This window comes from Dermacentor variabilis, chromosome 5, assembly GCF_050947875.1.
Source record: "Dermacentor variabilis isolate Ectoservices chromosome 5, ASM5094787v1, whole genome shotgun sequence".
NCBI classification, from domain to species: Eukaryota; Metazoa; Arthropoda; class Arachnida; order Ixodida; family Ixodidae; genus Dermacentor; species Dermacentor variabilis.
The window spans coordinates 11,415,135-11,442,155 of NC_134572.1; the positions used below are offsets into that span (position 1 = coordinate 11,415,135).

General features: G+C 45.0%; 1 protein-coding gene across 1 annotated transcript in view; it reads right to left on the bottom strand.

Moving 5' to 3' along the window:
- Fas1 (fasciclin 1 Fas1 domain-containing) overlaps positions 1-27,021 on the bottom strand; it is an 80,521-nt gene that overhangs the window by 20,094 nt on the left and 33,406 nt on the right. Inside the window, exons 3-9 of the mRNA XM_075691708.1 lie at positions 16,191-16,285; positions 14,454-14,635; positions 13,428-13,557; positions 12,749-12,899; positions 10,227-10,410; positions 4,874-5,030; positions 1,416-1,560 (exon numbers count right to left, since the gene is read on the bottom strand). Of these exons, the coding sequence (XP_075547823.1) occupies positions 1,416-1,560; positions 4,874-5,030; positions 10,227-10,410; positions 12,749-12,899; positions 13,428-13,557; positions 14,454-14,635; positions 16,191-16,285 (1,044 nt within the window). The remainder of the gene's footprint in view (positions 1-1,415; positions 1,561-4,873; positions 5,031-10,226; positions 10,411-12,748; positions 12,900-13,427; positions 13,558-14,453; positions 14,636-16,190; positions 16,286-27,021) is intronic.

The window sequence follows — 27,021 nt, forward strand, 5'->3', positions numbered from 1 at the left end:
ACAAAAAATATTGAATGATGTGCAAAGTAACATAATGTGCTAAGAATTTAGCAGGCCTTGAAACAAACATAAGTTCATTGACGGCTGAGCAGATATCCTTGTGACAATGTCTGATGGACGATGTTGCCGGATAAGGAATGTCAGGAATGGAAAAGTTAAAGCCAACTTTAGGAAACGTGGCGTCTGAAACATTTTTGTTATAAGTGAGAAACGGCGACAATATAAGAATAAATACTCTATTGTCCTAGCGTCAACCCGTGGAAGAATGCAGGCAACGTCTTCTTTCTCCAACTAAAGCAAAGTAGAAGCTATTTAACCCCTTACTACAAGTAAGAGCTACTTTTGTCTGCCAACCTGGACTGCAACACCATATCTTCGACCGAAACGTACCAACACTGACGCTTCAAGCAGCTTTATAACTTAAAAAAAAAAAACAGTGGCACTGCGTCTTAAAACTACCGCCGGATCGCAACTCGGTTCGTATTCATTGAAACAGACAAGAATTCTCAATATCCGTGGCGAAGAGTCTGCATGGACATGTAAGATACCAATTTACTGAACGTGCTGAACGTTAATCTTTGTTTATTGAGCATTTGCGTCGTCGATGACTGGCCTAACGGATGTATAGGACATTAATAATTAATTAACACAATTAAGCTAAAAAAAGTAACAACAAATACTTCCCCATGTTTTAGCGCTGAGGAGTGCGAGCCTAATAAAAGCACTACGTGGCTTATTGTAAGCCCACATGGAAGATGTGACTGTAGTGTGCCACGACGCGCTTGTGGCGCTGGCTCGCGCTTGCTCGCTCGTATCGCTATGGTGTCAGAAGCATCTGCACCGTCGGCGCCCGGAACCTCGGCAGTAGCGATATGTGGCCGTCCACGTCAGTACAACGCAGACGAAGTAACGGAGCGCAAGAACGCAGCGAAACGAGCGAAGAGGCCAGGCAGCGAAATCCACCATCGTCGTCAATTCTCCCCATTACATGACAGGCGGAACGAGCATTGATACAAATATTACTCGCAGCGCAAAGCAGCGGTAAATCACCGAGTTCATTCTATAACCAAAGATTTTGCGCTGCACACGCACCAGAAACGGACAGATCTCTGAGGGAAGTAGCCCTCAAATTCTTACGCATTAAAACCGAAACGACAATAAGGTGCTCGCCGTACCCCTCGTCGTTGCTTGAATAGCGCCCTCCTCGTTTAACCTCACTTTGTAGAAGTCGCCCATCATCGGCCTCACATCACGATGTCCGCCCTCCCTCATTCTTGCCTACACAAGCTTTCTGAGTGCGATCCTCACTTCACCCTCACCTCATTCCGTGAGAGGGATGGCAAATGAGGGTGAGCCTCAAGAGGGTGGCCATGTCCGCTTGGAACACGCCCTTTGCATCGAAAGCCGAAACTCACTGCGTCCGTGTTCTCCCTCGACGACGCGCATGTAGAGCATCCGCCGGCTGCTGGCAGACTCCCGCTCAAAGATTCCAGCGCGGCCCGCGTCCAGCACCTCGTCAGACGCCACCGCCTCGTTCTTGATCATGTGCAACCGGAGGAGCTGCGAGAAATGGGCCCATAAGACGCGAGAGAAAAGGACGTTGCTATTTTACTGTCTACAAACAGCGACCCCGACAAACTTGCGGTTTTCACAACAGAAATAGAACGGACAAGAAAGGCAAAGGAGAGACACAGTTGCGTGCCGAAACATAACCCTGAAAAGTTAGCAATTGTAATCTGCAGATAATCACAAATGCACATATCGACTTCACCAACTAATACGTGAAAATGTATAACTATGCCTCCTTGACGCACGATGGTGGTTTCTTTTACTCGAGAACATATAAAAGTGCGGCTCCTACGTTGAGCTAAGTTGAAAACAAGCTTTTTTTTTTCTTCGGCACAATAGACTGGTACACGTCCGCGTCTTTCTTGCGCTCTTTCACCATACTGCGTATCACGAACCAATAAGCCCAACGACATGCCTTGCTAGAACACGGGACCGAAGGTTTCTGGGATGACGCGGGCCCACTGCTGTCAAGGCGCGTGCCTGCACAGGGAGGGCGCGAAAAAGACTACGTAGCGCGCGTGTCATGCGCGTCGATCGCAGCGCACATCCGCCGTTTTCATTACACAAAAATCAATGACTCCGAGCTATCCCTAAACTTCAGATTTGACGAAAAACACTACGTGTAGAGCCGACGAATGAAAAGTTGTTCACGGCGCATAAAAAAAGCCAGTTGGCATGGAGTGAAACGTGCAACGTTAACGAGAATTGGATAAATAAAAGGGATGCTCACAGGAATGCAAGCAAGCAAAAATGAAGGCAAGAAAAAGGCCCAGTATGGAACAGCGTACGGTAAATGCTAGAAGAGACTGATAGAGACCATGTGCATCAAACATGAAGGCACGGTTATTCGCATTACTTACGCACAGATTGTCATGTCATCGTGACGCGAAAGAAAATAGAATGATGAGAAATATGCAAGGAATGAAGCTTCGGCATGTGCGTAATATCTTCTGCATTGCGACTTGCCCGCCTCGACTATAAATATGTATCTCACAGGCAAGCCAATGACCCAGCACGACCGAGGCGCTGCAGGATCACTCGCAGAGGGCGTTCTCCAGATTGTATGGTTCCACGGAAGAAAGCTCTTATCTCAGGGTATGTGATTCCCTTTAAAGAAAAAAAAAAAGAATAGACAGCTTCTTTTGTTTCACGGAGTCTTCATTAAAAGCAAATTCTAATGATATCCACGGGTTAAACCAGCCCGCGTATTTTATCAAGTTTTGTATATGTTCAAGTAGTACTCCACCTTCCATTACTCCCTATCATTTCCGTTTACAACACACGGTGAACAGCATGTTATGCCTCGGGAGATCATTAGATAGCACCTACGCGTTCGCGTCTGAAAAGCAGATCTCTATGCCGGAAATGTGTCAGTCATCGTACGCACCGTCGAGAGCACCAAACGCGTTTGTTCAAGCTGGTATCGCAACCAAGGCGTTATCACTGGGAGTGTTGTTAACCCGGTCGTACCATTTTTTATTATTATCCGAACAGCGCAGTGTTCTCAAGCAGTATTACACTTGATTACGGAATACAGCAAAAAAGAAAGCTAGATTGAGAAACACAACAGAAAACTTTCGCTCTACGCCTGCATTAAAGGGACGCTAAAGGTTACTGTGAAGGTTACTGTGAAGGTTACTGTAAAGGTTACTGTGAAGTCGAGTTAAAGTGATAAAGCAATGCTCTAGAACGTCTAAGGCATCAATATAATCCCGAACAGAGCTTTAGTAACCGAGAAATTGAGGTAAATGCATGACACGATTTGAGACCCCCCCAGCGACATTCCGGTACTAGCCCGATGACGAAGTCACTCCTCATCCTAATTTATGTCACTAGTGCTCAACTAATCGTTTTAAAAAGATAATTTCATTAGGTTATCAGACGTAAGAAAATGCTACTTGTCTACTTCTGTTTGATTCTAAGAAAAAACATTTTGACGTTACCCTTCAGTAATATGAGTGGTCGAAAGGTTTCGTTTTCGCTCGACTCTGCGCGCTCGACTCTGCGCCGCGCGCGCTTTGGAGTTTCAGTTGTTTCGCTATCGCGTTGTTCTACGCTGCTTCTGCTGGCTCGCGAAACTTGCATTTGGAACAAGCAGCGAGAATGCCACGTCCATGTGATTTCGTGGGATGCACGAACGGTCCGCTGAACTTGGCCAAGGGCAGTTGCAGCGGCGAATCCAACGTTACTTATCACTGTCCCAACGAGTGAACCTCTCCGCTCGAAGTGGCTAAGTGCCGTACGTCTGCCACAGCGCGTTGGAAAATAGCCGAAAAATCGCATAGTGTGCTCGCTTCACTTTCGTCGAGAGGATTATGAGTTCAACGCCGACTTACTGAAGTCGTGTGAAGCGTCTTTCAAAGCAATGCGTTCCCGCAGCGCGGTTCCGTCGGTCTTGCCTGCATTCTTCGAAGCGCAAGAACAACTGCAGGTCGAAGACGGGGCGGTGAGTGCGGTCTTTCGTTTTCACGAAGGAAAAGCTACAAATGTGCGAATATGTACAGCCATGACATACAGTTGCCGTCGTAGTAGTACGCAACGACGCCGACAGCGCGAGCCCTAAGCAGCAAGTCACGTTCATCAGTGCTTAAATCGCTGAAGTCGAGCCTAGCATTGCGAGCCAATGTGTCGTTGTCAGGGTCGTCTATTGCAACGAGCGTCAAAGTTGGCGTCATAAAGTAAAGTACCAGCTTATCGTCACGCGCTTTCCCTTCCCCTAGCAGCCATAGTTCCGCTTTCGCGATGCTGTCGGCTCTGTCTTGGCTCTGTTTCTGGCCACGCGTTTGTGTTTTGCGCAGAAAAGCCGTATATAGTGCCGTCTGCGGGCGCCATTTTACTCACCGACGGCGCAACGTCACTATGAGACCATGAGGTCACCACTCCTCGATCGGAGGGCGGGCGATTTGAATTGCGCTAGAGGTACGCGGACGCTTCAGAACGCATTTTCTATTGAAATAAGTCTCTTCTTCGCATGAAACAAGCGTTTCGAGGTTTTTGGGATGGTATTTCAACAGTCCACGTTGACTTAATATTAACCTTTAGTGTCCCTATAAGTTTCTTGTTGATATGTACGAACATTTTAATAATAGTCGCTGTTGCGGAGTGTAGCAGCTCACTTGCACCGATCAAAGCCTTTCGTTTTCGGAGAGCGTTCAGCGTTTAGTCGAGAACCCGGCACACGAACACTGACAACTGACTAGCAATCTTCCTATGTGCACGGCCATGGTATACGCTCCGTCGAGCCTAACTTCAGGAGCCCATCTCTCGATAAGCTGAAGAGGGGGGAGCGTTCAGCCTAACGTACCTGTGTGAGTCCAGACGTGTTAGCCTTCAGTGTGTCCAGCACGCTAGCCGGGATCACTTTCAGTGCCTCGTTGGTGGGCGCGAACACGGTCTTGGGCTGGTTTCCATCCAGATCCATCAGGAAATCCGGCGAGTAGTCCACCAGTCGCATGAAGTCTCTGGCAGAAAGAAAAGCCACGCAGGTAAACAGCCCGCTCCTGTTAATTATTTTAATGCATTTTAGTAGCTGTCTTAAACCGCGACTAAATATTACGTGCACGTGCACGAGGGTGATAAAGACGCTCGAGATCAATGTGAACGGTTCAACGGTTACGCTCACCGCTCTTGTCAAGGATGTCATTGTGGAAGGGTGGCATTGGCGACACGAAAGTCAATGAAAAGACGGACATGCCCTACACGGAGGCGAATGTTTGGCAATCAACAGATGCGTTCACTCAACCTCGAAACGCTGGGACCTTTTGTTCATGGCGGCAGGCACCGTTTCCGCTCTCTAAGCGTCGGTGACAGAGGCTGTGCTGCTTGGTCCAATCTTCTCGCGAAACGTCAGTCCCGCCTGTACAAATATAACGAAAATTCACCTCGATACTCTACAGTCGGCAGGAACTTCAGCATTAGCAACATAAGGCGACGACACATAGAGTGGCTGGCATAGAATTGCTATGTAGACTCCCCGCCTCCACTTCCATGCCCCCTTCCAGGGACTACAAAGGTTGACACGTTGCATGTCGGAGCGGATTGTACCAGTGACTGCAGCGTCGACGCGTTGCAAGCTATTCACTGTTACTAAAATAATAAGCGCCACATCAATTTCAACTATGGTCAAATCAACGTCTCCGTAATTTCAAGGTAAACGCTTGATCGACTTAGCCTGATGGGGGCCTCAACTGCTCTACAAGCTTCTTCTTTCGTGTTGAGCGTCCAGACGGATTCTTTGGGGCTTTTATACACATCATTTCACTAAAAGCTTTACAGCCGTTAAAGCTGTCAGAATATCTTAATTGGCGATGACATTTCCTTTGATCTTTGTGTCATCATCATCATCATCATCATCATCATCATCATCAACCAATTTAAATTCACTGCACGCAGGACGAAGACCTCTGCATCCGATCTCCACTTACCCCTGTGCTGCACCAACCGATTCCAATTTGCGCCTGCGAATTTCTTAATTTCATGACCACACCTAGTGTTTTGCCGTCCTCGACTGCGTTTCCCTTCTCTTTTGTGTATGTATTTTCTTTCTCAAATTCATTGGTTGGCGGCATTTACCGTTCCAACAAAACTACACAAGAAAGCCATAGAAACAAAAAAAAAACACAAAAACGGCAGCAAAAGGCACAGGTACAGCTCCTGCACGTCCAATGTGCCTTCTTTTGTTCTCGTGTTTCCATGTGTTCAACCATCTTTAGTCGAACAGCTGGATCGTATTGCGGCTTTCACTGGCACGTTTAGTGGAATGTTTGCAAGAAGCGCGGTCGGAATGCAAAGGGAGTAACCGCGATAAACTGGCCCAAGAAAAACGAAAAGCAAGACCTTGCTCACGCGCCATGGAACTAGAGGCACAAATTACAGCGCGATATGTTATAACCATTCGGAATGAACCCAGTTTCTGACAAATTAGATTAACCATGCGACTCTACTATAGCTAAGGTTCGCTGATGATCGATGAAATGCGAATGATTAGACTATTTGGCTTTGACTAATGGTACATCCTACCTCTTACTAAAGCTTTTTTTACGAGTGCGTTAGACGGATCCGGCGATGTTCTTATTGCAGTACGTTTCACGTTAGGATACCTCGGGCAAAAGCACGTCAGACAGCTGAACAGATGTTTGCCTCACGCCAGCGCTTATTCTGTGTGTGTGTGTCGTGGTGCAGCCTGCCTTCGGTGCAGACAGCGCTGATCCCTGCCGTAGCAACTGCTGTATCTGCTTCCATAAGGTTGATGCAGCACTCTCACAGCCCGAAAAAGGCATACCATTCGGTGGCCCTCAACGCCATACTATGACAAAGTGCGCTTATCGCAAAAAGAGCAAGGATGCAATTACGCTCCGCTATCGATCCACTTAAGCGATTGGTGGAAATCCGTGCATGTTGCCCCATTTCGTAATCACGAAGATGCCGAAGGCGAAAGTTCAATCTAGAAATTAACAGAGTCGTTCACTAACGAAAGCAGAGAAGTGCAACTTTTCTCCAAATAGTTAGTTCTGCTGACCACCCTTCAAGTCGCATTCACTTTTCGTTCGCGAAAACGCGCGAATGACCTTTGTCGTACCGTCCACTTTGTCGCTGAAAGTAGTTATCTCGTGACACTTATTCAAAAGATTGCTTTAATCATACCACTACGCAGACCACTAGTGAAAACCTGAAAATTGGTAGCATAAGTAACAGCGTCGTATAAGACGTCGTTGTCTACATCAGCTTACAGGCAGTTTCGGCTGTGTCCGTGTGTACAAACTTCTACTTTGATGCTGTTTCATTTGTTTAAAGTACTGAATACTGTACAGATTAGGTTCTGCGCAAACGTGATGAAGAATAGTTCAGTAGCTCACTTCGAAGGTAATGAACGCTGGCTGAAGGCTCGCTTATCTTGCCAAAAATCCAGTCTATGTTTGTATTCAGTACGTTATAGATTAAAGATTAGTGTACAACGTACGTAAAGAGCCCAATAATTAGTTTAGAAATACCACAATCAAGAAAACAAATTCGGCAGGAAGCTGAACAGTTTGCCGTCAGTGGTTAATATTACAAGTTCAGAAACTATTGCAAGCCGGCCGCTTTGTTATAGCGTTGTGGTAAAATCTCCGACTGCTACGCTAGGTACCTTGGCTGGAATACCAGTTCACTAAATTTCTTGTTGATTGGTTTCCTTTCTTTTTGTCTGCGGCAGTTTGCCTGGCGGCGTGGCGAAAACCTTTTCGTCAATCACACTTGACAAGGCGGGACCAGACGAAACAGTGCGTCATCGCTGCTGCCGGACTGGCGCACTCGCCGGACCGTCGGGGAACGCGGTTAGCTTATTGCGCCGTCCTTACATGCGCTACACGGCACGCGTAAAAGCACCGGAAGAAAGGTATTGTAGAAACAAAGCAACGATCCCACTGGTACGTATGACCCGACGTTAGATCGGGATGCCGCGCCGCAGTGAGGACGCGCTGCTTGCTGCCATTTGACGTTATCAGATATAGATGGCGAAAATACTTTGGCCATGTCAGAGACGTTGCTGAAAAAGAAGCCAGAGAAAAAGAAATAAAATTTAACTTAGGAAAAAAAAAACGTTTTGCCGGAGAATCAAACCTTGGGCCACAGAGGGTAAGTAAGACGTTACCTTAGCGCCACCGCAGATTTTTTTTTCTTTAATATATGGGAAAACATACATGGAAACAGCACAAACAGAAATTCAAGAATAGTACATGCTACACAAAAGAATTAAATATCGGGTAAGCATACGCATGCATTGAACATCTCCATCAAATCTTGCGGCTGCGCCGCACTAGCTTGAAATGCTCCTTCTCCATCAGTATAATAGCATCATTCCATGGAAGGACTCTGGTAATAGTAACCATTGCCTCAAAACGTTCTGGACTCTGTCACTTTGTTTTTGTCAATTTTGGAATGTTGAAGGCCGGTTACTTTACGCCCATTCTGCTCTAACATTTTACCTATAACATATCTAGCCCCTAGCGAAACTTCTAAACGGATTTTTCATCAGAACGACGAGCCCTTCGCCGCGCCAGCATGACAGAGTGCCGTCCAAGTGCGCCACGGCACGCACTTCTCTCCACTGTCGATGCCGGATTCCAGCTCACACACATTATGACGGCAAGGTATGCGTGCATGATAATCAGCTCTGTACGTAATTTACGCACTGTATTCCTAAGGTAGTGTGAATCTTCGCGCAATGCGGTTATGGACGGGCGTTCTCCCTACGGATGCGCCATTGCGTCGTATCATTAGACCGACAAATCGGATTGTTCGCACGTTCGTTCGACGTAGCTATATACACACTTCGAGGCTATTATCATTACGTTTCGAGCACGTGTGCACGAAAAAAAGAATCTATTTGTATTGCAAGGGAGTGCAAGTGAGGTATTTTATATCGGACGCACTTATCCCTCTATCTCGACCGTCGCTTGCCTGATATGAGGAGTGCGCTACCGTTCGCTCTATGCGGCGGAGAGAGGGCTCTGCGTCAGGCGGAACACGCGCCTGCCGCCTACTCTCGCGGCGGTGAACTAATCGAGTGGGCAATCGTGCAGGCATCTAAGGGGCAGTTGCAGTCAGGCGCATGTGTTCCTCAGGATTATTAAAACGGAGTACGAAGTTGAACAAAAGTTGGATGTAAACTTCGGATCATCGGCTAACATCGATCACCGCCATTTCACTAAGCTACGTACGTGCGCGTGTGCGTTTTCGGATCACCGTTCCGTTGAGACGAGGACGCCGCCACCTCGAAAAAAATAAGCGACATTTGACTCGGCAGCAGGATCAAAAATTAAATCGCGCCGTTCAACATCTCGAAAGAACTCGTGGGCCATGAGACCAAGGCGTCTTAATGGCGAGCTCCGGTAAATGTCAGTCATCTGGACTCGATTAACGTTCCCCCAAAGCATGAGCGTTTTACATTCCACCCCCGTCCGTATGCGACCGCCGAGGCCCGGAATTCCACCCGGAATTTCGTGTTTAGCAGCAGAGCGTTAAAGTCACTTCTCTGGGTATCCTCGATTGTATGACTCGGTAGAAAACAATTTTGGCGTGCATTCGACTGCTCGCGAGCAAGTTTAACGTTTATGTCAGATGTGGCCAAACATCACGCCACACGTCACTTTGATTACACCTTTTTACTCTAATCACGCACCTGGCTCCTGCAGCCATTCGTTAATCTCTTGTCTGGTGGTAGACACGTTGTCGCGATACCGTTTCCCGATGTGCAGACAAAACTGGAGAATTTTCTTAAAGCACCTGTTTTATATGGCATTGCCTCACCTTGTTATCAGGAGTATTCGGAAATAATTATGAGTAACCAGTATTCGCGCATCGCGGCAGCAGACGCATCCTTTAGGTTCCAGGCTTCGTGGTCCAACTTGGCGACGGCATGTGTATGGAAACGGAACAGAGCACACACCGTCGGATCAACGGGATTACATTATTAAATGCGGAACGTGTTCCACCTAGACGGGGCTATCTCGCCACTTTGACTCTGCCGTAACGTAGTCTGTCGAAAAAATGCAACTGCAAGAGGAGATTGGCTTCGTAACCACATCGCGCAACTGTGTGAACTGTGAATATAATGTACCGAAATATACAGTAGCCGACGATGTCCTGTATGCCCCACCCAAAAGGTGAAAACTCACTCGAGGCGTCCGTGCCGCTCCCGGTGGAAGAAGTCCTTGATGGAGGTGTCGACAACCATGAGCGGCTTCTCGATCAAGTGGACGACGCCATTCTTGACAGGGATGTTTGGCTTGACGATCTTCGACAAGACCACACCCTTCTGGCGCTGCGGCTCGGTCGACATGGTGTTGCTCTGCGCAAACACTTCGGCCAGAACGGGGCAACCACTTCATTATGCGGACCAACAAGCGCCTCAGGAAAGATCCCAAACAGGCGCATGGCTACAGTGCTTTGCACTGCATTATGCCATGATAGAATGTGTAAGCGCGACGGAACGAGGACGTAGAAAGAAAGAGACACACATAGACGGCGCTACTTTGAACTATGCATTTATTTTCGCACGAACCGATAAATACGTAGCGATCGAAGGCAAACAAAAGAGACAAAAAAAGTACATTCAGTGGTGCACATCGAAGAACCGTACACGTGTCTAAGGCATGATCAAAGCATACACTGCAATAGTTACAACGATAAAACGAGGAATTAAACCGAGAACAGTACAATTGTACTTTTCACCTCAAAAAGTCTGCTGCAGCTACCATCCGAGAGGCAATAAGCCAGTCCTATACCATTTCCTTCCGCTCATCTAAATCTCGTCAAGCGCGCTATAGTAACATCTTGGTTCATAATTATCTCACAAAGTCACGTGACCCAAGGTGGAAACCAGTTTCAGGGATCAAGCCAAGAGCCTGACAGAATCTGGTTACCGGTTGCGTCTACTCACCTCGGTCGCGGAGCGCTTGAACAGGAAGTATAAAAACGCGTCAAGGGGAAGCAGTAGCACTGCTAGAGCAAAGAAAGTTGCTGTAGTGCCGTACATTCATTGTATTTCACATGATTTTAAAATAATGGCCCGAAAGTCAGGAGCGGACGCGGGTTTCTTTTTTCATGCCCCTGTGAGGCCACAGAAGCTATGCAAACAGGTTAATTCAGAAAATAACACGACGAACGCAGGTTCTACTCAACATAGCAAATATTTTGTAACCTGCATTCATAACGTTGTCTATGCCATTCTGCTTTCGCGCGAAAAACGTATGTCGGTCAAACAGGCAGATGCACCAATCACGGACTAAATAAACATCACTGACTACACACCCTCCGTGGTTGCCTAGTGACTGCGGTATTGGGCTGCTAAGCACGCGATCAAGGGATCGAATTCCCGCCACAGCGGCTAAATAATTTCGATGGGGGCAAAATGCGCGAACACCCGTGTACTTAGATATAGGTGCACGTAAAGAACCCCAGGTGGTCCAAATTTCCGGGGCCCCCCACTACGGCGTGCCTCATAATCTGATCGTCATTTTGGCACGTAAAACCCCAAACTTTAATTTGATTTAACTACACTACAGTAATTCCGGGCCATTTGGGCATTGATTGCCGAAATTGCGGCTGCAATCCCATGTTTGAAAGTACTTCTGTTTTATATAAGGCTTGAAGTAGGATGACAAGAGAAATTGTGGAAGCCCATGGATGGATGGATGAATGCATAACTTTCTTGAGGTCCGTCGGCGCGCGCGATTAGTGCACAGCGGGCCGCTCCCACGTCGGGACAGAGAGGCCATGCCCCTCTGCCGCGTCGCGGGCCCGATGAAATTGTGAATTTAGAAGAAAAGTGCGTAAGCAAGCCTTCAGTGTTCAGAAAAAGAGATGCAATTCCTCGGTTTATCGCCGTAAATATTGCAGTGTATATTTTGTCCATGCCTTAGAGACGTGTGCAGTTCTTCGATATGCACCACTGAATGTTCTTTTTTGTCTCTTTTGTTTCCGCTCGTTCGGTATATACTTATTGATGCGTGCGAAAAGAACTCTATAGTTGAAAGTAGCGCCGTTTCTGTGTGCCTCTTCTTTTCTGTATGTATACGTCCTCGTTCAGTAGCGCCTACACATTCTATCATAAATTATAGCAAACTAACCCGCCATGTCAAGCCAAGTTCATTACGTCCATAAGGTGGCAAGCACCAACTAAACAACTAACTTCCTGGTGCCCGGACAAACTTGTTTAGAGCTTGTCGAAATATATCCCTAAAAAATGTGCTATAACTTACACAGCATTTTCAAAAATCCTCCTGTGTACATTTTGTTTCCAAAGTATATACTATTGCCACACACATTTTATGCGATGACTGAGTTTGTTTCGATAAGGAAGTGTGGAATACGTGTCGCCATTATCGATCGATCGATCTATCGATTGTCTGACTTTTATTTATTTCATTTGCAACAAAGCTTGTACACACTGGGTATCCACATGGTCCTAGGCTAGTTTGGGTCCAACAAAATTTTATTTTTTCACAATGCAATTCGGACAGGGTAAACAACATTGAACAATATCAAGTATACAATCATCAAATTCAATCATCAAATACGATCATCAAACCATCACATATCGCGTTAGGCAGTGACTGCGACAACATGTAAGTCGTTCTTGCCTTTCGCTGCCAGTCTTACGTGATAGGGGTGAGCGGAGAAGGGAGAACGAACTCACACGTGTACTCGGCACCGGCCGAATCCGACTGGTTGGCGAGTGACAGCTCGACCTTGACGGCGTTCTCTTCCCACGCGGCTGACTCGTACGTCTCATTGCCCATTGTGCGCGTGAAGAGCCGGCGGTTCTTGATCACGTGGCCGCGAACCACCTGGTGAGAACGATCGGCGAGAACATTGCGACGGGGAACACGAACCAACCGCGACGAGTACGTGCGGCTTCAGCCGCGCTTTTTCGAAATGTTGGCCTCTCGAACGAAAACTTCCATGCCAGTACGCAATCGCTACGCGCTCATGTAGCAACTTTTCTGAAGGCAGCGCTTGAGTGCAGTGCCGCCTGTCTTTTTCTTTCATTGTTTTTAGAAGATGACAGTGAAACAGTCAGGAGACCAATTTTCTTGGCCTAACTGCTTCACAGTGTGGTACTATAGAAAACAAACAGACGTGTAACGGTAAACGCGAAAGCAAAATAACCCACAGTTAGAATTGAAACGGAACAAATACAAACGAAGTCGACAGAACAAAGACTGAGAAACTGCTTTCAGTCTGTCTTTTTGACAGTGAGTTCGCGACAGTGTTGCTTTCAGCCTTTCCAAATCTGTAGCGCGTATCATTCTGCTACATTGTGGATCTTACGGCTCAAGTAAAAAAAAATGACGTAAACAGAGGGCAAGACTCACGTATTTGTCAATCTCGACGCGGGTGCGCTTGGCCGGGTCCGCGTCGTCCACAGGCACAAAGAACGTGTGCATGCCGTCCTCTGTGAAGAGGCTCTGTTCGTACGCCATCTGGACGCGTGAGTGAAAGAACCTGCGCAGACCCCGGCGACAGAGTTGTGCTTACCACAAAGCTGCGCAAGCACGTGACTGCGAAGACGCGGCCGCCGAAAGCTGTTTTCTAAGCCACATGTGCAAGCAGAAATTTCTCGTTAGATCAACTTGTACACACTATTAATGGTCTGCTGAACGTTCCCACCAGAGTACGGGAAGATCTCGGACCAGGATGACAACTCTAAGAGAAGCAATCGACACTGTTACTGAATGCGCCCCGTAGTCCTTGGTTGTTTCCAGGGCGGAAGCCTTGATAGATATTGCTGTTAGTCTCTGCATTAGTGGGGCATGTCCCACACTCCACCTTTCGTTATGTATTAAGGGGGATAATAAAGACGGAATGGTGCGCTACATTACAACCGGCTATCCTATAGACTAGTCACTAATCAAGAAAAAACCTGTTCTCTTTCTATTCATCTGGCTATAGGTGGAGCCCACATCTTACTCATTTCGTCAATCAACGAGAAGAAAGGGGGTTAACCGAGGTGCCCGATTTTTATTAGTCATATCAGAAGAAGCCAACAAACACTGACACCAAGGACAACATAGGGGAAATTACTTGTACTTTAATAACTGAAATAAAGAAACGATAAATTAATGGAAATTAAAGTGGATGAAAGAACAACTTGCCGCAGGGGGGAACCGAACCCGCAACCTTCGCATGCCATTCCTAATTTTCTCGCTACTGTTGAATTGACTGCTGGAGCAAAATCTATGTGGCACTTCCTTTTAGTAATCGGGATGCTTCTCCGTCTCAAGCACTTCGCAAACAACGGTGCCTCATTTAAGCTCACACTAGTGCTGGTGAGCTCACAGCATGCGTACTACAGTGTCACCCACAAGGAGAAAGTAAAAATACAAGCTAAAAATACTCACACCAGCCTCTGGTTGATGTTGTAGATTGATGGCTGGTTGAGGAACTCGAAGGCGTTCGGCGTAACACCGCTGGTCGGAATGAACGCCTCGAGCACGTCGTCAATCACGTACAGCTTCTGCTTGTACTGCTCGAACGTGAGCTCCCTCCGCCGAATCACCTTGGCGTTGTTAACGAAGAAGAACTGCGAGACATGACAACGGAGAAAGTGCTAATCGAAATCCCCATTGTTTACGTTATGTGCCGCACTTGCAAAGATTCGGCAAGATATTACATAGTACTGCATAATTAGGCATTATTAATATGCTGCATTGTTTATTTTTCGTATTTCATCGTTATGCTTCCCGCTTTCGCACTCCCTTCTGTAATACCTTGGGGCCTTGAGGGTACAATAAATAAATAAATAAATAAATAAATAAATAAATAAATAAATAAATAATTCTCAACGCTATTAGGTTTGCTACACAAGTGGGACCGCTGTGATGAAGCAAAGTACCCTACCTTCTCTCTACTCAACACTCTGCGTACAAAAAATGAAAAAAATAAACGACTCTCGTATAAGTTTGTTGTCAGAAAATTAGCACACCGGATACTACATTCGAGGGGCGTTAACTTCACAGCGATTATGATGTGTGTCTTGAACGAGATCACCGCAAGGCTAAGAGGGACGATGACCGCCTGCCTGGCGATGTGGTTCACCTCCGGTATGCCGTAACGGTGGTAGAAGTTAAGTTGCAGATACATTCTGTACAGAACTTGTGACTAAAGCCTCGGTAATCCATTGTCATACACATTTATGTGCGTTTAAGATAGAGCCGTAGTAAGAATATGGCAAAATTAAGTGCGCAGCTACGGATTTCGTAAAAAGCGTTCTGTAGCATCGCAGGTTTTATTATGAGTGCTATATATATATATATATATATATATATATATATATATATATATATATATATATATATATATATATATATATATATATATATATATACATATATATATATATATATACATATATATATGAACGAGAAGAAGGGAAACCGAGGGTCCCGATTTTTATTAGTCATACCAAAAGGAGTGAACAATATATATATATATATATATATATATATATATATATATATATATATATATATATATATATATATATATATATATTGCAAACTCTTCGACGGATTTCTCGCTACCCTAAATTACTTCCTTTAATTTATCAGTCTCGTTAGCCCCATCTACAACGTCTGTTTACCGACACTAAATACGTCGAGCCATTCGACATAGACACACTGCGGGAATTACACGTTAATATACACCTGTTGAAAGTGGCTCGGTGCGCGAGGAGGAGCAGAGACGAAACGTACCTTGTTGCTATACATTGCTCAGGCGGCCGAAGGTTTATACTTACCTTTTGACTAATTCACGGACTGCGCTACACGAAACCTCCAGTGGTCCAGCAGCTACGCCTAAACCCAACCGTAAACAAGGTTAACTGGGAAATGCCAGTGGTGACCAAAGTTTGGTCAGAAACTAGCCGGTGCTTTTACGAGATTGGTTCTTTGACGCTGTCGATTAATTATGCCAGAAAGGCAGCGTGGAAACTCGTAAACACGGTTTCGGGCTGCTAGCGCTCGCGCAGTCTGACAGGAAGTATTCAGGTCAAGGCGCATTCAGGTCAACGATAAGAGAAAATGAAGCCCGCTCTTATCTGCATTTGCGTGCCCGCGTGGCAGAATGCGAGCTCTTACCCTGTCCCGCGCCCTGGTGAGGTAGAGCTGCGGTGACCCTTTGGCAATTGTTGGCACCGACGAAGGAAGGTTGTCCTCCGCCAAATTGAGCGAAACTGAAAGAAAGGGGGGATAGAAAAAACGTTGACGGACCAACTCGGGTTTCTATATCCAAGAATGCGCTTAGCTTGCTTTGAGAGGTGATTATTTCTGACACTGTGTCTTACACGTACGTGAGATCCCAACTGGGATATCAACCGGTACTTCAAGCGCAACAAGGATAATTCCGGAATCCTGTGCAGCACGTGATACTCGTATGTGACGGCCTCTGGCGACTAGAGGCCCAGCGTCTCGACTGATAGCGTCTGCGTCCTCAAACCGAGGCGCAGCGTTTCAATGACAGCGTCTCAAAACACTAACTGTCACCAGGGAAGAATGCGAGAAAGCTACCACCGCGCGGTACTACCGGCAGCGGTGCTGGCGGTACTGTACCACCGTGTGGCTTTTACCGCTGTGTGAGACTGAACCGTTGTCGGGATCAGCTCACAAAAATGGTTAGGCGATCGCAAGACATGACGATTAGTTCCAAACAGAAAGCTAAATAGAAGCTCCAAATATTTCCGTTCACCAAGCGACGTTAAGTGCAGCTTGGCTTCTATAGCGAAAATACGCGTTCTAATAGAACGCTTGTCCCTCCATCGGAAAGCTGTTGTGCACAGTATGCGACAGCAGACACCGCGCGATTCGTGTCTCGCAGGGTCCGTGTTCGCAACGCCACCAGATTTTATCAGCGAATACACCCGTGACATTCGTGAACACCCGTGAATTTAATCGTAATTCCAACGCGCGATTACGACTGGAAGTGCTGCGGAGTTCTTGCAGCCATAGTTTACATCACTTTGCAGTCTCATCAATGAGGTAAGACTCTGGTCTTTCGGAATTACCGTTACGTTGGTCTTTATAGCTTAATGGGAACGCGAAGTAACCGAGAAACAAACTAAGGGCAGGAAAGGCAGTGTCGTTCTGTGCTCCTGGCTTTGTTTAAATTTGGACGTTTTTTCTTATGTTGATTTTTATGCATAGTTTTTTCTTCTCGCAAGCGTGGATATTTTGTTTTGCAATGGTTTACTGTATTTGACGACGTTATGAGTGAGCACAGTTTGCAGCTTTAATGGGGTAACTTAGTAATGTCTGCGGTTCGTTCACACAAACCAAACAGCGTAAGCAAGAATCGCATTTGCCAGTATCGTTCTAAATCTTTGGTCACGAGAATTTGTCTTGAACAAAAATTTAATAACGACTTTGAGAAATTTATTGTACCGAATAGTGTAAATGAAGAGGTAATTGGAGATCGCAGAGAGATCTCTTCGTCCTGCAGTGGACATAAAAAGATGATGATGATGATGATGATGATGATGATGATGATGATGATGATGATGTACATGGCGTCGTACAGTATGTTCACTAAGGCACGAGGTTCTAAAATTTGGTTGGGCCTGCTGCTAACATCACGGAGTCAAAAATTTTCTTTATGTACGCACCAGCTTGATCAAAGCCTGCCGGCCGGCCTTGCAGGGAATGTTCAACAGTTCATCACGTATGACATTCTGGTAAGCAATGAGTGCAAAGATGTGAACGTGGCGGGTTTCGGCGCATTTCAACTGGTCTACATAACTATGCAGTCAAGCACTATTTATTTATTTATTTATTTATTTATTTACAATACTCCAAGCCCCGGCAGGGGCCGTGGTAGGGTGGGATTGACATCAGTACACATCAAAATAGCGAAACAGTAAACGAATAAAGAAAACAAAACGACAATAACACTGTACATGATTAGTAAACACAATTATGGCAGTACAAATCATTAAAAACAAGAAATGGCACGGAACACACTTCACATACTCTGTTCAATGAAAGCCTGAAATTGATCAACGTAGTACACTTCAACCCACTAACTACCTAGGTTGTTCCACTCAACCAGCGAGCGATGAAAAAAGGAGTATTTTAAAAAAACATTGTTTTCAGTTTGAAAAGGAAGCAAAGTAAAATGATTTCTGCGTCGCGTAGCGTAACCAAGAGAATGTGTGACGTATTGATGAGCGTTGATTTTTAATTTGCCTTTAGCAACTTTAAACAAGAAACGCAAAAATATGACGACGCCAAATAAACGGACGCACACAAGAGAAGAGAACGGGACAGGGCGCCGTTTATTTGGCGTCCATTATGCAAGAAAGAAGTGAGGCATGCAGACAGGACACATGAGTAGAGAAGTGGACAACACGTGGCGGCGTTCATGTTGTCCACTTCTCTACTCTTGTGTCCTGTCTGCACGCCTCACTTCTTTTTTGCATAATGAATCTTTACCAACCAGCTCAGCTTTCTGTCGTTCTAAGATTATTTGGCGTCTTCATATTTTATAGTGAACAGCTACCAACTAGCCCAACAAGAAGTGATTTTAAGAAACACAAGCCCGCTCTCTTATTTCGGTCTGATAATCCCCTCAAACCTGCTCTTTCCCTTAATTCAGCTTAATTCAGTAACAGACGTAATGCCATACTGATTGAAGATGAACCTGACTGCTTTATTTTGCATTCGTTCTAATTTATTGATATTAACAGAAGTAAATTTATTCCATATTATATTGCGATATTAAAGACGAGGTAAAACAAGAGATGTGCACGATAAAAGTTTAACGACCTTATAGTAATTGCGAAGACATCGCTTCAAATAATGTAATTTTGTTATGGTATTATTAGCAATGTAGTTAATGCGACAGTCCCAACGCAGATGGTGAGCTATGTGACGACGCACATATTTGAATTCAGAAACTCGACAAAGTTGGTTACTATCAGCTGAATACTCAAAAAATCAATGGAGGCTTCTTATTTGTAATTGTGAAAACAACACTTTTAGCGTTATTCACACATATCTGCCACGTATAACATAACTTCAACACACAATTGAGTTTAATATTCAGTTTAACTTGATCATCATGGGAATTTATAGCAGAATACAGTACACACTCATCAGCATACAACCGGAGTTTCTCCGTTATAACTATGAACAACGTCATTAATGTCAAGTATAGAAAGTAACGGTCTCAGTGCGGAACCCTGGTGTACCCCTGATAAAACCGGTAGAAATTTCGATGGAAGTTCTCTGTAAACGACATATTGGCGCCGAGACGTCAGGTATGCTTGAAGCCGGTTACAAAGCAGATTATTTTTTAGTATGCTACGAAGTTTACTTTGTAGTTTCGAGTGCGAAATCTTATCAAAAGCTATGGCTAAGTCCAAGAACACTTCTTCTATTTGACTTCGGTCATTTATTACTGAAGCAAAATCATGAATTACTTCAACAAGTTGAGTCATGGTTGAGGAACCCAACCATGCTGAGCTGGTGAAATAATACAACGAGTATCAAAAAATACAATAATGTGTTCATAAAAAGATGTGTTCCAGTAACTTACAGCAGGAACAGGTTAGGGCTACGGGCCGATAACTTGTAATCAGTTGTTTGTGTTCATTTTTAAATAGCGGCTTTAATTTGGACGTTTCCAGTCGCCCGGCAACGCACCTGACGACAGGGATGCATTGAAGATAAATGTGAGAAAATTAGACGACCGCTCAGCATACCTCTTTAAAAAGACATTGGGTATTTCATCTGGTCCATGGGATTTCCTCTTGTCTAAGTTCTACAGAAGGTTAAACACACCTGGTTCAGCGATTTCCAAATCATCAATGGCAGCTGCAGGATTTCAAATTCAGCGAAATGAGGTACGCATTGAGTTATCGGATGTGAAAACCAATTTGGAACGATCGTTGAATGCATCTGAGACTTCTGTTTCGTCAGACTTTAAGCGATTGTTTATCACGAAGGTGTCAGCACAAGAGGCTCTTGGCGATATGAATCTCTAAAACTTAGTAGGTAATTCCTTTATTAGCCTACATAGGTGAACATTATATAAAGTGTTCCGTTTTCAAAAAAATTCGTTTTTCTAGTTTCGAGGACAAGAGCTTGATTTGATCGCGTAGGCTTTCAGTTTTGCATTTTTTTCCTTTTTTTAGGCGGTTAACTTTTCTTTTTAAATGAATAACATTTGTTGTGATCCGAGGATTAGACTCATTAGCTTCCCTAAGCTTAAATGGCACGAAGTGATGAATACTAGCATGCACAGTGTTCTTGAACTTTAACTACATAGAATTTACATAATCAGAATCGTTAATAGCACTATTTTGAAGTTCACTAAATGATAGCTTAAATCTATCAATGACACTAACATCATCGGCAGCATTAAAAACTGACAAGCGAGTTACAATAGTTCACTTTGTGTAATGGAGCTGAATTGAATCAAGACAGCTTTATGATCTGAAATACCATCAATGACATCGCATTGATTTTCATCGAGGATGTTGCTACATACAAAGACAAGATGCAGAACAGACATACTGGTACCTTGAATGCGCGTGTAAACTTTGACCAGCTGGTTTAAATCAAAGCGAAACGCAATGTCAATGAGCTCTTCATTATTAGCGTAATCACTATTACCAGCTGAAAACGTGGACCAATTAATAGCCGGGAGATTGAAATCGTTACACAAAAAAATCTTGGTAATAATGTTCGCACTGTTCATAACGTAGTTTTGCAAATGCTCTAGCACTTCCTGCCCAACTCCTCATTCGAGGTCAAACCAATTAAAGACAGGTAAAATATTCAGTGTCGTGTACGTAGAGGTATATGACAAGAGTCTTTGGCGTGAACTCGAATTTCCGAATCGCTTTAATATTGGTCAATCTTTCTAGCACACAAAATCTTAGAAATGAGGTAGTTTTAATCTACAATTATTCGCGTCTGCAATTCTGTGGTAAAGTTTGGTCAACACGAAAGATACTGCAGTGCTTACCGCTTGCGATTTTTTACAGCGAAGCTGCATGTGGGCCAAGGCATTCCCGTCGTCCGCGAACAACCCGCAACCGCGCGAACGCGCTCGTCTTCTTCCACGGCTGGCTCCGTTGCCGCGCACTGCTTGAGGGGGCACGAGCCACTCATTGGTAAGAGGAAATCATCATCAACAACAACAGCAATATTGCCACCTGCAGTAGTGGGTACAGTGCAAAAGAAGAGGCAGGAAGGCCAAGGAGGAAGAAGTGCGCGTGCAGCAGCGGCAATGGCTCGAGCACTGTCGTCGTCTTCCACGGCTGGCTCCGTTGCTGCTCGTTATCCCAGCGTAGAATTTCATTTCTCTTCTGTCGTCATAATAGGGAGGCCGCGTCAATTTTTTTTTATTTACGGTGGTAGGAACCATTGTGTTAGGGGGTACGAGCCGGTTATTCTCTTACGTGGCGCACTCATTATTAACACAGGTGATGAGAGAATGTCTGTGCGTACTAGCGTCACGATGACCACCGATCGGGACAATAAATATGTTTCTACCTTTGTTCAAAATTCCATGCAGCATCTCTGTCGTGTGCTAAACATCTTAGCATGGTCATCCACCTTCACAGAGTTGAATGGCTCATGATTACTTTAGTGTAGTCACTGTTTCTTTCTTTCTTCTATTTCTTCTTTTTCTTCTTGTTGTTCTTCTTCTTCTCCTGCTTTTTTTTTTTTTTTTTGCTGGGAAATATCGCAGTTTTAGAATCTGTAGATTGGTGCCGTTACATCTCGCGTTTATTGTCGGCGGCAAAAGCACCTTCATTATAATAAATATAATGCATATTTACGACAAAATGAAGGGGTTCATTAGTTCGACCTGATACGCAGTCATCTTCATCGTCATCATAATTTAGAGCCCGGCAGTACGAAGGCCTATCTCAGTCAACTTCCAACTCTTGCTATAAATTGGGTTATGAGAATTGCTTAAGTATACGCTTTCCCACCTTCGCCTAATTTATTCATGAGGAAAAGTTTATTCATGTTATCAGGTCTCTTTGTTTGCCTGAAAAGTTTTGATACGGGCACTAAATTACTCTTCATTTTTATTAAACTGTAATGAATTGGTATACACATATGTGGTAACTAAAAACAGTGCTCATATTTTACGCCCGCGTTGCTTGTTTAGTCTTCGACTCCGTAAACAAACAATTATTAGGATCTTCATTATCACAGGCGAGATGGTTACACATCTCTATTGGGAATTATAATATTTGTAGTATGCCTCACGTCTCAGGTCTGCTTGTGACATCTGATATACTATCACGTGGTGAACAACAAGAAATATATTAAAACCTGCCTACTTTGTTACAATGTACCAGACTTCAGGTACAAACGTTGGACAATGCTCACAATCATAGTGTCAGAATTAATACAGTTATGTCTTGCAAGTTCTATTGTTTTATTTTTTATGGTGTCACGCCACTTAATACTTGTGACAGCTAGCAAAACATTTAATGTATACCAATGTTCTATTTTTTTTTAACACAGCATGCCGGATAGAGTTGCCAGAGTAAGATTATATGTGGAAAATAGCACATAGAGCTAGGAGACTCCAACTTTTTTTCGACTGTACAAGAAACTTCAGGTGGACCAACAACCAAAAATATTGCATACGCACGCAGAAAATCACTTGTCCTCCAAAGCACCGTCGGTTTCTGCACAGCACCTGAGTTATCCCACCTTTGCAAACGTAGCTGCTGCTCTTTTGTAATTTATGAGGCTTTGTTGAGTATGCGATTAGAGGAGACAGACATCTCTGTACTGTATTGCACAGTGCCGACGCTACAATTTTTTTTCAGTTCAGGTTTGGTTGAGGCAAACATGGTCCTTCTTAGTGCTTTGTGAAAATAAATTATCGATAAGCATCTTTGCTGAAATTATTTTGACTCTGATATCTGCCAGAACGCCAAACTGCAACCATGCGTTTCACCTGTCAGCACAGGAGAAATGACGATGCAGACAAAAAATAACTGTAACACTGCTCTAGAATATTGTGCTTATGGAAAAAAAAAAAAAGCCGCCAAGGGAGCTGGCGGACTCGCCGGGGCACTTCTTTTTACGAAACGAACTAATGATGATGATGATGATCGCTGGTCCGGAGGATGCGTGCATGCTTGCGTCTTCTTTTTCAATACAATTTTCAACAACGCTATTTCTTTCCCTTAATCACTGTTTCGCATATTGTGGACTGTTGAAGAGTGTTTGAGCAATTTTTAAAATATAATTTCTAGGGCGTTGCGAGTCAAAATCACAATCTGATTACGAGGCACGCCGTGGTTGAGGCCTCGGTCCGCGTTAATTTTCCCCACCTGGAGTTTTTAATGCAAAGAGAAGCAAGAAATCTTCTTGAAAACAGTGTCATTCACAAAGTGTTTCGTTCTTTTATTCCTTCGGATGGACAGGCGCCAGAGAAGCTCCCGCGCGCGATTCTGTGTCGTCGACAAGGTACAGTGCGCTCCCGTTATGACGACTTCGTTGGCTAACAGTTGTTACAAACGGGTTATTTTCCCCTTCTCACTGTCGTTGCGCAAGCATCATCATAAAAAAATGGAAACAAAATAGAAACACAAACGAAAGGCTAATCACATTATTATCGGATCGTAAATGCGCACAAAAGCTTACTATCTTCATACCCGCCAACTCTTCCGAATTTTTCGTAAAGTTTGCAACATAGGGCTAGTTTTGTGATTTTACGAGTGTCGAATAAATATTTACGAAAAATATTACTCGCGTAAAAGTGTTGCTGGTCGGTCTCCGGCCCCATCGTTGGAAGTCTTTTGATGGCGTGAGCACGCCAGTGGGTACTTACTGCGAGGAAGTTTACACAGACAAGTTCCCAAAGCAGCTGAAATCGCTGCTTTAGGAACTTGCAGAAAGTTGCTGTGGTCTAGAAACTTGCTTTTTTTCAATTGTTTCACTTCCAAATTTGCTCCTGTTGGGCGCCGAGTCTAAAGTACAGTCGTCATTAATAAAGTGCGCATATATCTCACAAAACGCATGTGTCCAAGGGACCATTAAAAAAAAATTGTGCGGTACCCCCCCCCCCCCCCCCTTTCTGCCTTCATCTCACTGTCGTGTCCGTGGGATTTTACCAATTTTAATGCTTACAGTGGCAAGGATGTGTGTTCTTTTAAAGGGACACTAAAGGTTAATATTAAGTCAAGGTGGACTGTTGAAATACCATCCCAGAAACCTTTAGGAGAAACTGCGTTCTGAAGCGTCCCCGTACCTCTAGCGCAGTTCAAATCACCCGCCCTCCGATCGAAGAGTATTGACGTCATGGTCTCATAGTGACGTTGCGCCGTCGGTGAGTAAAACGGCCCCCGCAGACGGCGCTACGGCTTTTCTCCACAAAACGCAAACGCGCGGCCAGAAACAGAGCCAAGACAGAGCCGACAGCAGCGCGAAAGCGGAACTATGGTACAGTGTACTAGAATTACTGTACTGTAGTGTACACTGTACTGTACTGTACTGTACTGTAGTGTACTAGTAGTACACTGTACAGTGTACTACTATGGTACAGTGTACTATTCTAGTACACTGTAACTGTGGTGGCTAGAGGAAGGGAAAGCGCACGACGATAAGCTGGTTCTTTATTTTATGACGCCAACTTCGACGCTCGTTGCAATGGATGACCCTGACCACAACACATTAGCTTGCGATGCTGGGCTCTGATGCGATTTAAGCGATTGAAGCGCTGATGAACGTGACCTGCTGTTGAGGGCTCGCGCTGCCGCCGTCGTTGCGTACTACTACGACGATCGCCTGCTTTGGAAGGCACTTCACGCGACTTCAGTAAGTCGGCGTTGAACTCGTAATCCTCTGGACGAAAGTGCAGCGAGCACACTACGTGATTTTTTGGCTCTTTGCCAGCGCGCTGTGGCAGAGGTACGGCACTTAACCACTTCGAACGGAGAGGTTCACTCGTTGGCACACAGTGATAAGTAACGTTGGATATTCGTCGCTCCATCTGCACTTGGCCAAGTTCCGCGGACCGTTCGCGCATCCCACGAGATCACTTGGACGTGGCATTCTCGCTGCTTGTTCCAAATGTAAGTTTCGCGAGCTAGCAGGACCAGCGCAGCACGACGCGATAATGAAGCAACTGAAACTCCAAAGCGCGCGCGGCGCAGTCGAGCGCGCAGAGTCGAGCGAAAACGAAACCTTTGGATCACGCATACTACTAAAGGGTAACGTCAAAATGTTATTTTTTTCTTAGAATCGAATAGAAGTAGACAAGTAGCATTTTCTTCCGTCTTATAATCTAATGAAATGATAATTTTAATACGAGTAGTAGAGTACTAGTGACATAAATTATGATGAGGAGTGCTTTCGTCATCGGGCTAGTACCGGAATGTCGCTGGGGGGTCTCAAATCGTGTCGTGCATTTATCTCAATCTCTCGGTTACTAAAGCTCTGTTTGCGATTATATTGACGCCTTAGACGTTCTAGAGCATTGCCTGATCACTTTAACTTGACTTTCTGGTAACCTTTCGTGTCCCTTTAAGACGTAAGCATTTCTAAGCTCATCCAACCAGAAAACCGTCCCTCCGTCCGTCCCGTAAGACGACCGCTTTCGAGATGGCGCCCGCAGCAGCGAGCGAATTCACCTTTGCGCTGCCTCTCGCTTCAACGCCAACGAAGCCGCGAGAACACAGCGCTGGAAGAGCTCTCAGCACACGCCTCACTCTGCCACTTTCGCTCGTCGCTTTCAAGATACGGGACCGCGCGTCTCTCTTCAACGCTAAGCAAACGGCGAGAACACAGTGCGGCAACTGTCAGCAGTCAACACACTTGTCGGCATCGCAGATCGCTGTCAAAGTGCGGCCCGCACGGCGGTGCCATACGAAGCCCCCGCCTGAGTACGTTTGGTCACGCTTCACAATGGTTCAATGGTTCTTTCCTCGTCCGTTGTCGTTTGCGCCGTTGCATGATGCACTCCAATATCGACCACCAACTAGCCCGCCTTTTCCTGTTAAAAATTGATATGACACCGGGCTGCGTGGAGACGAGCAAGTGGCACAATCCTAACGCATACTTTTTAATTCGAAAACGGCCGGGTTGAAGTCCACAGTACTGAAAATAGAACTAATGTTTTATACATGGGCGCGACCCCGTCTCAGATACGAATCCCTGTTGCATACCGCGATAGTTTGCTTGAGCTTGTATGCTGAAGTCGCAGGTCTATACATAAGCAAATATATGTGTCCCGCCAGGGCAAACCCACAGAAGATGCTATAGTGACCTTTTCGTTCTGAGGAAGCACTCGCGTGAGACACGGAAACATTTGCTTTCGACTAACCCCCCCCCCCCCCCCCCCCCCGCCCCGTTTCTTGCCATCCGTCACTCGAGTCAAAGTAATTGTTATTTTGGTCACTAAGTTATTTATGCTTCACACAATTTATGATTTCTAGTTGCTGATGGTCCGTTTGTACAATAAAGTGTGGGCCATATCAATATGCGTAAACAAAAACTTTTGATAGCCCAAAGTAGTTCTAAACATTGCTTTTATACTGTGGTGGGACACTGGCCCGAACGAGACGTTTTATGTCCTTGTTACCATGTGTGTTTGTTACGATACTACTAGTGTAAGCTGCGCATGTGCGTATTATGCATGATTGTTTCATTTTAAGCATCACACTTGCGCTGGGCGTATGGCCAGTCACAGATATCCAGTACACCATTAAAGCATGTCTCTTTCTGTAACTCCGCCGCGAAGTTTTCATACGTTGTTAAAGAAAGCTGCAACAGTCAAGAGGAAGTTTAGTGACATTCAATGACACACACGATAATCACGAAGTGATTTGTGGAGATCGACACATTTAAACGCGTTTCCATATTATTACCCGTTAATATGATATAGCACTAATATGTTGCAGGATCGGGTTCAACATAGTTTTGAATCGCAGCGGTT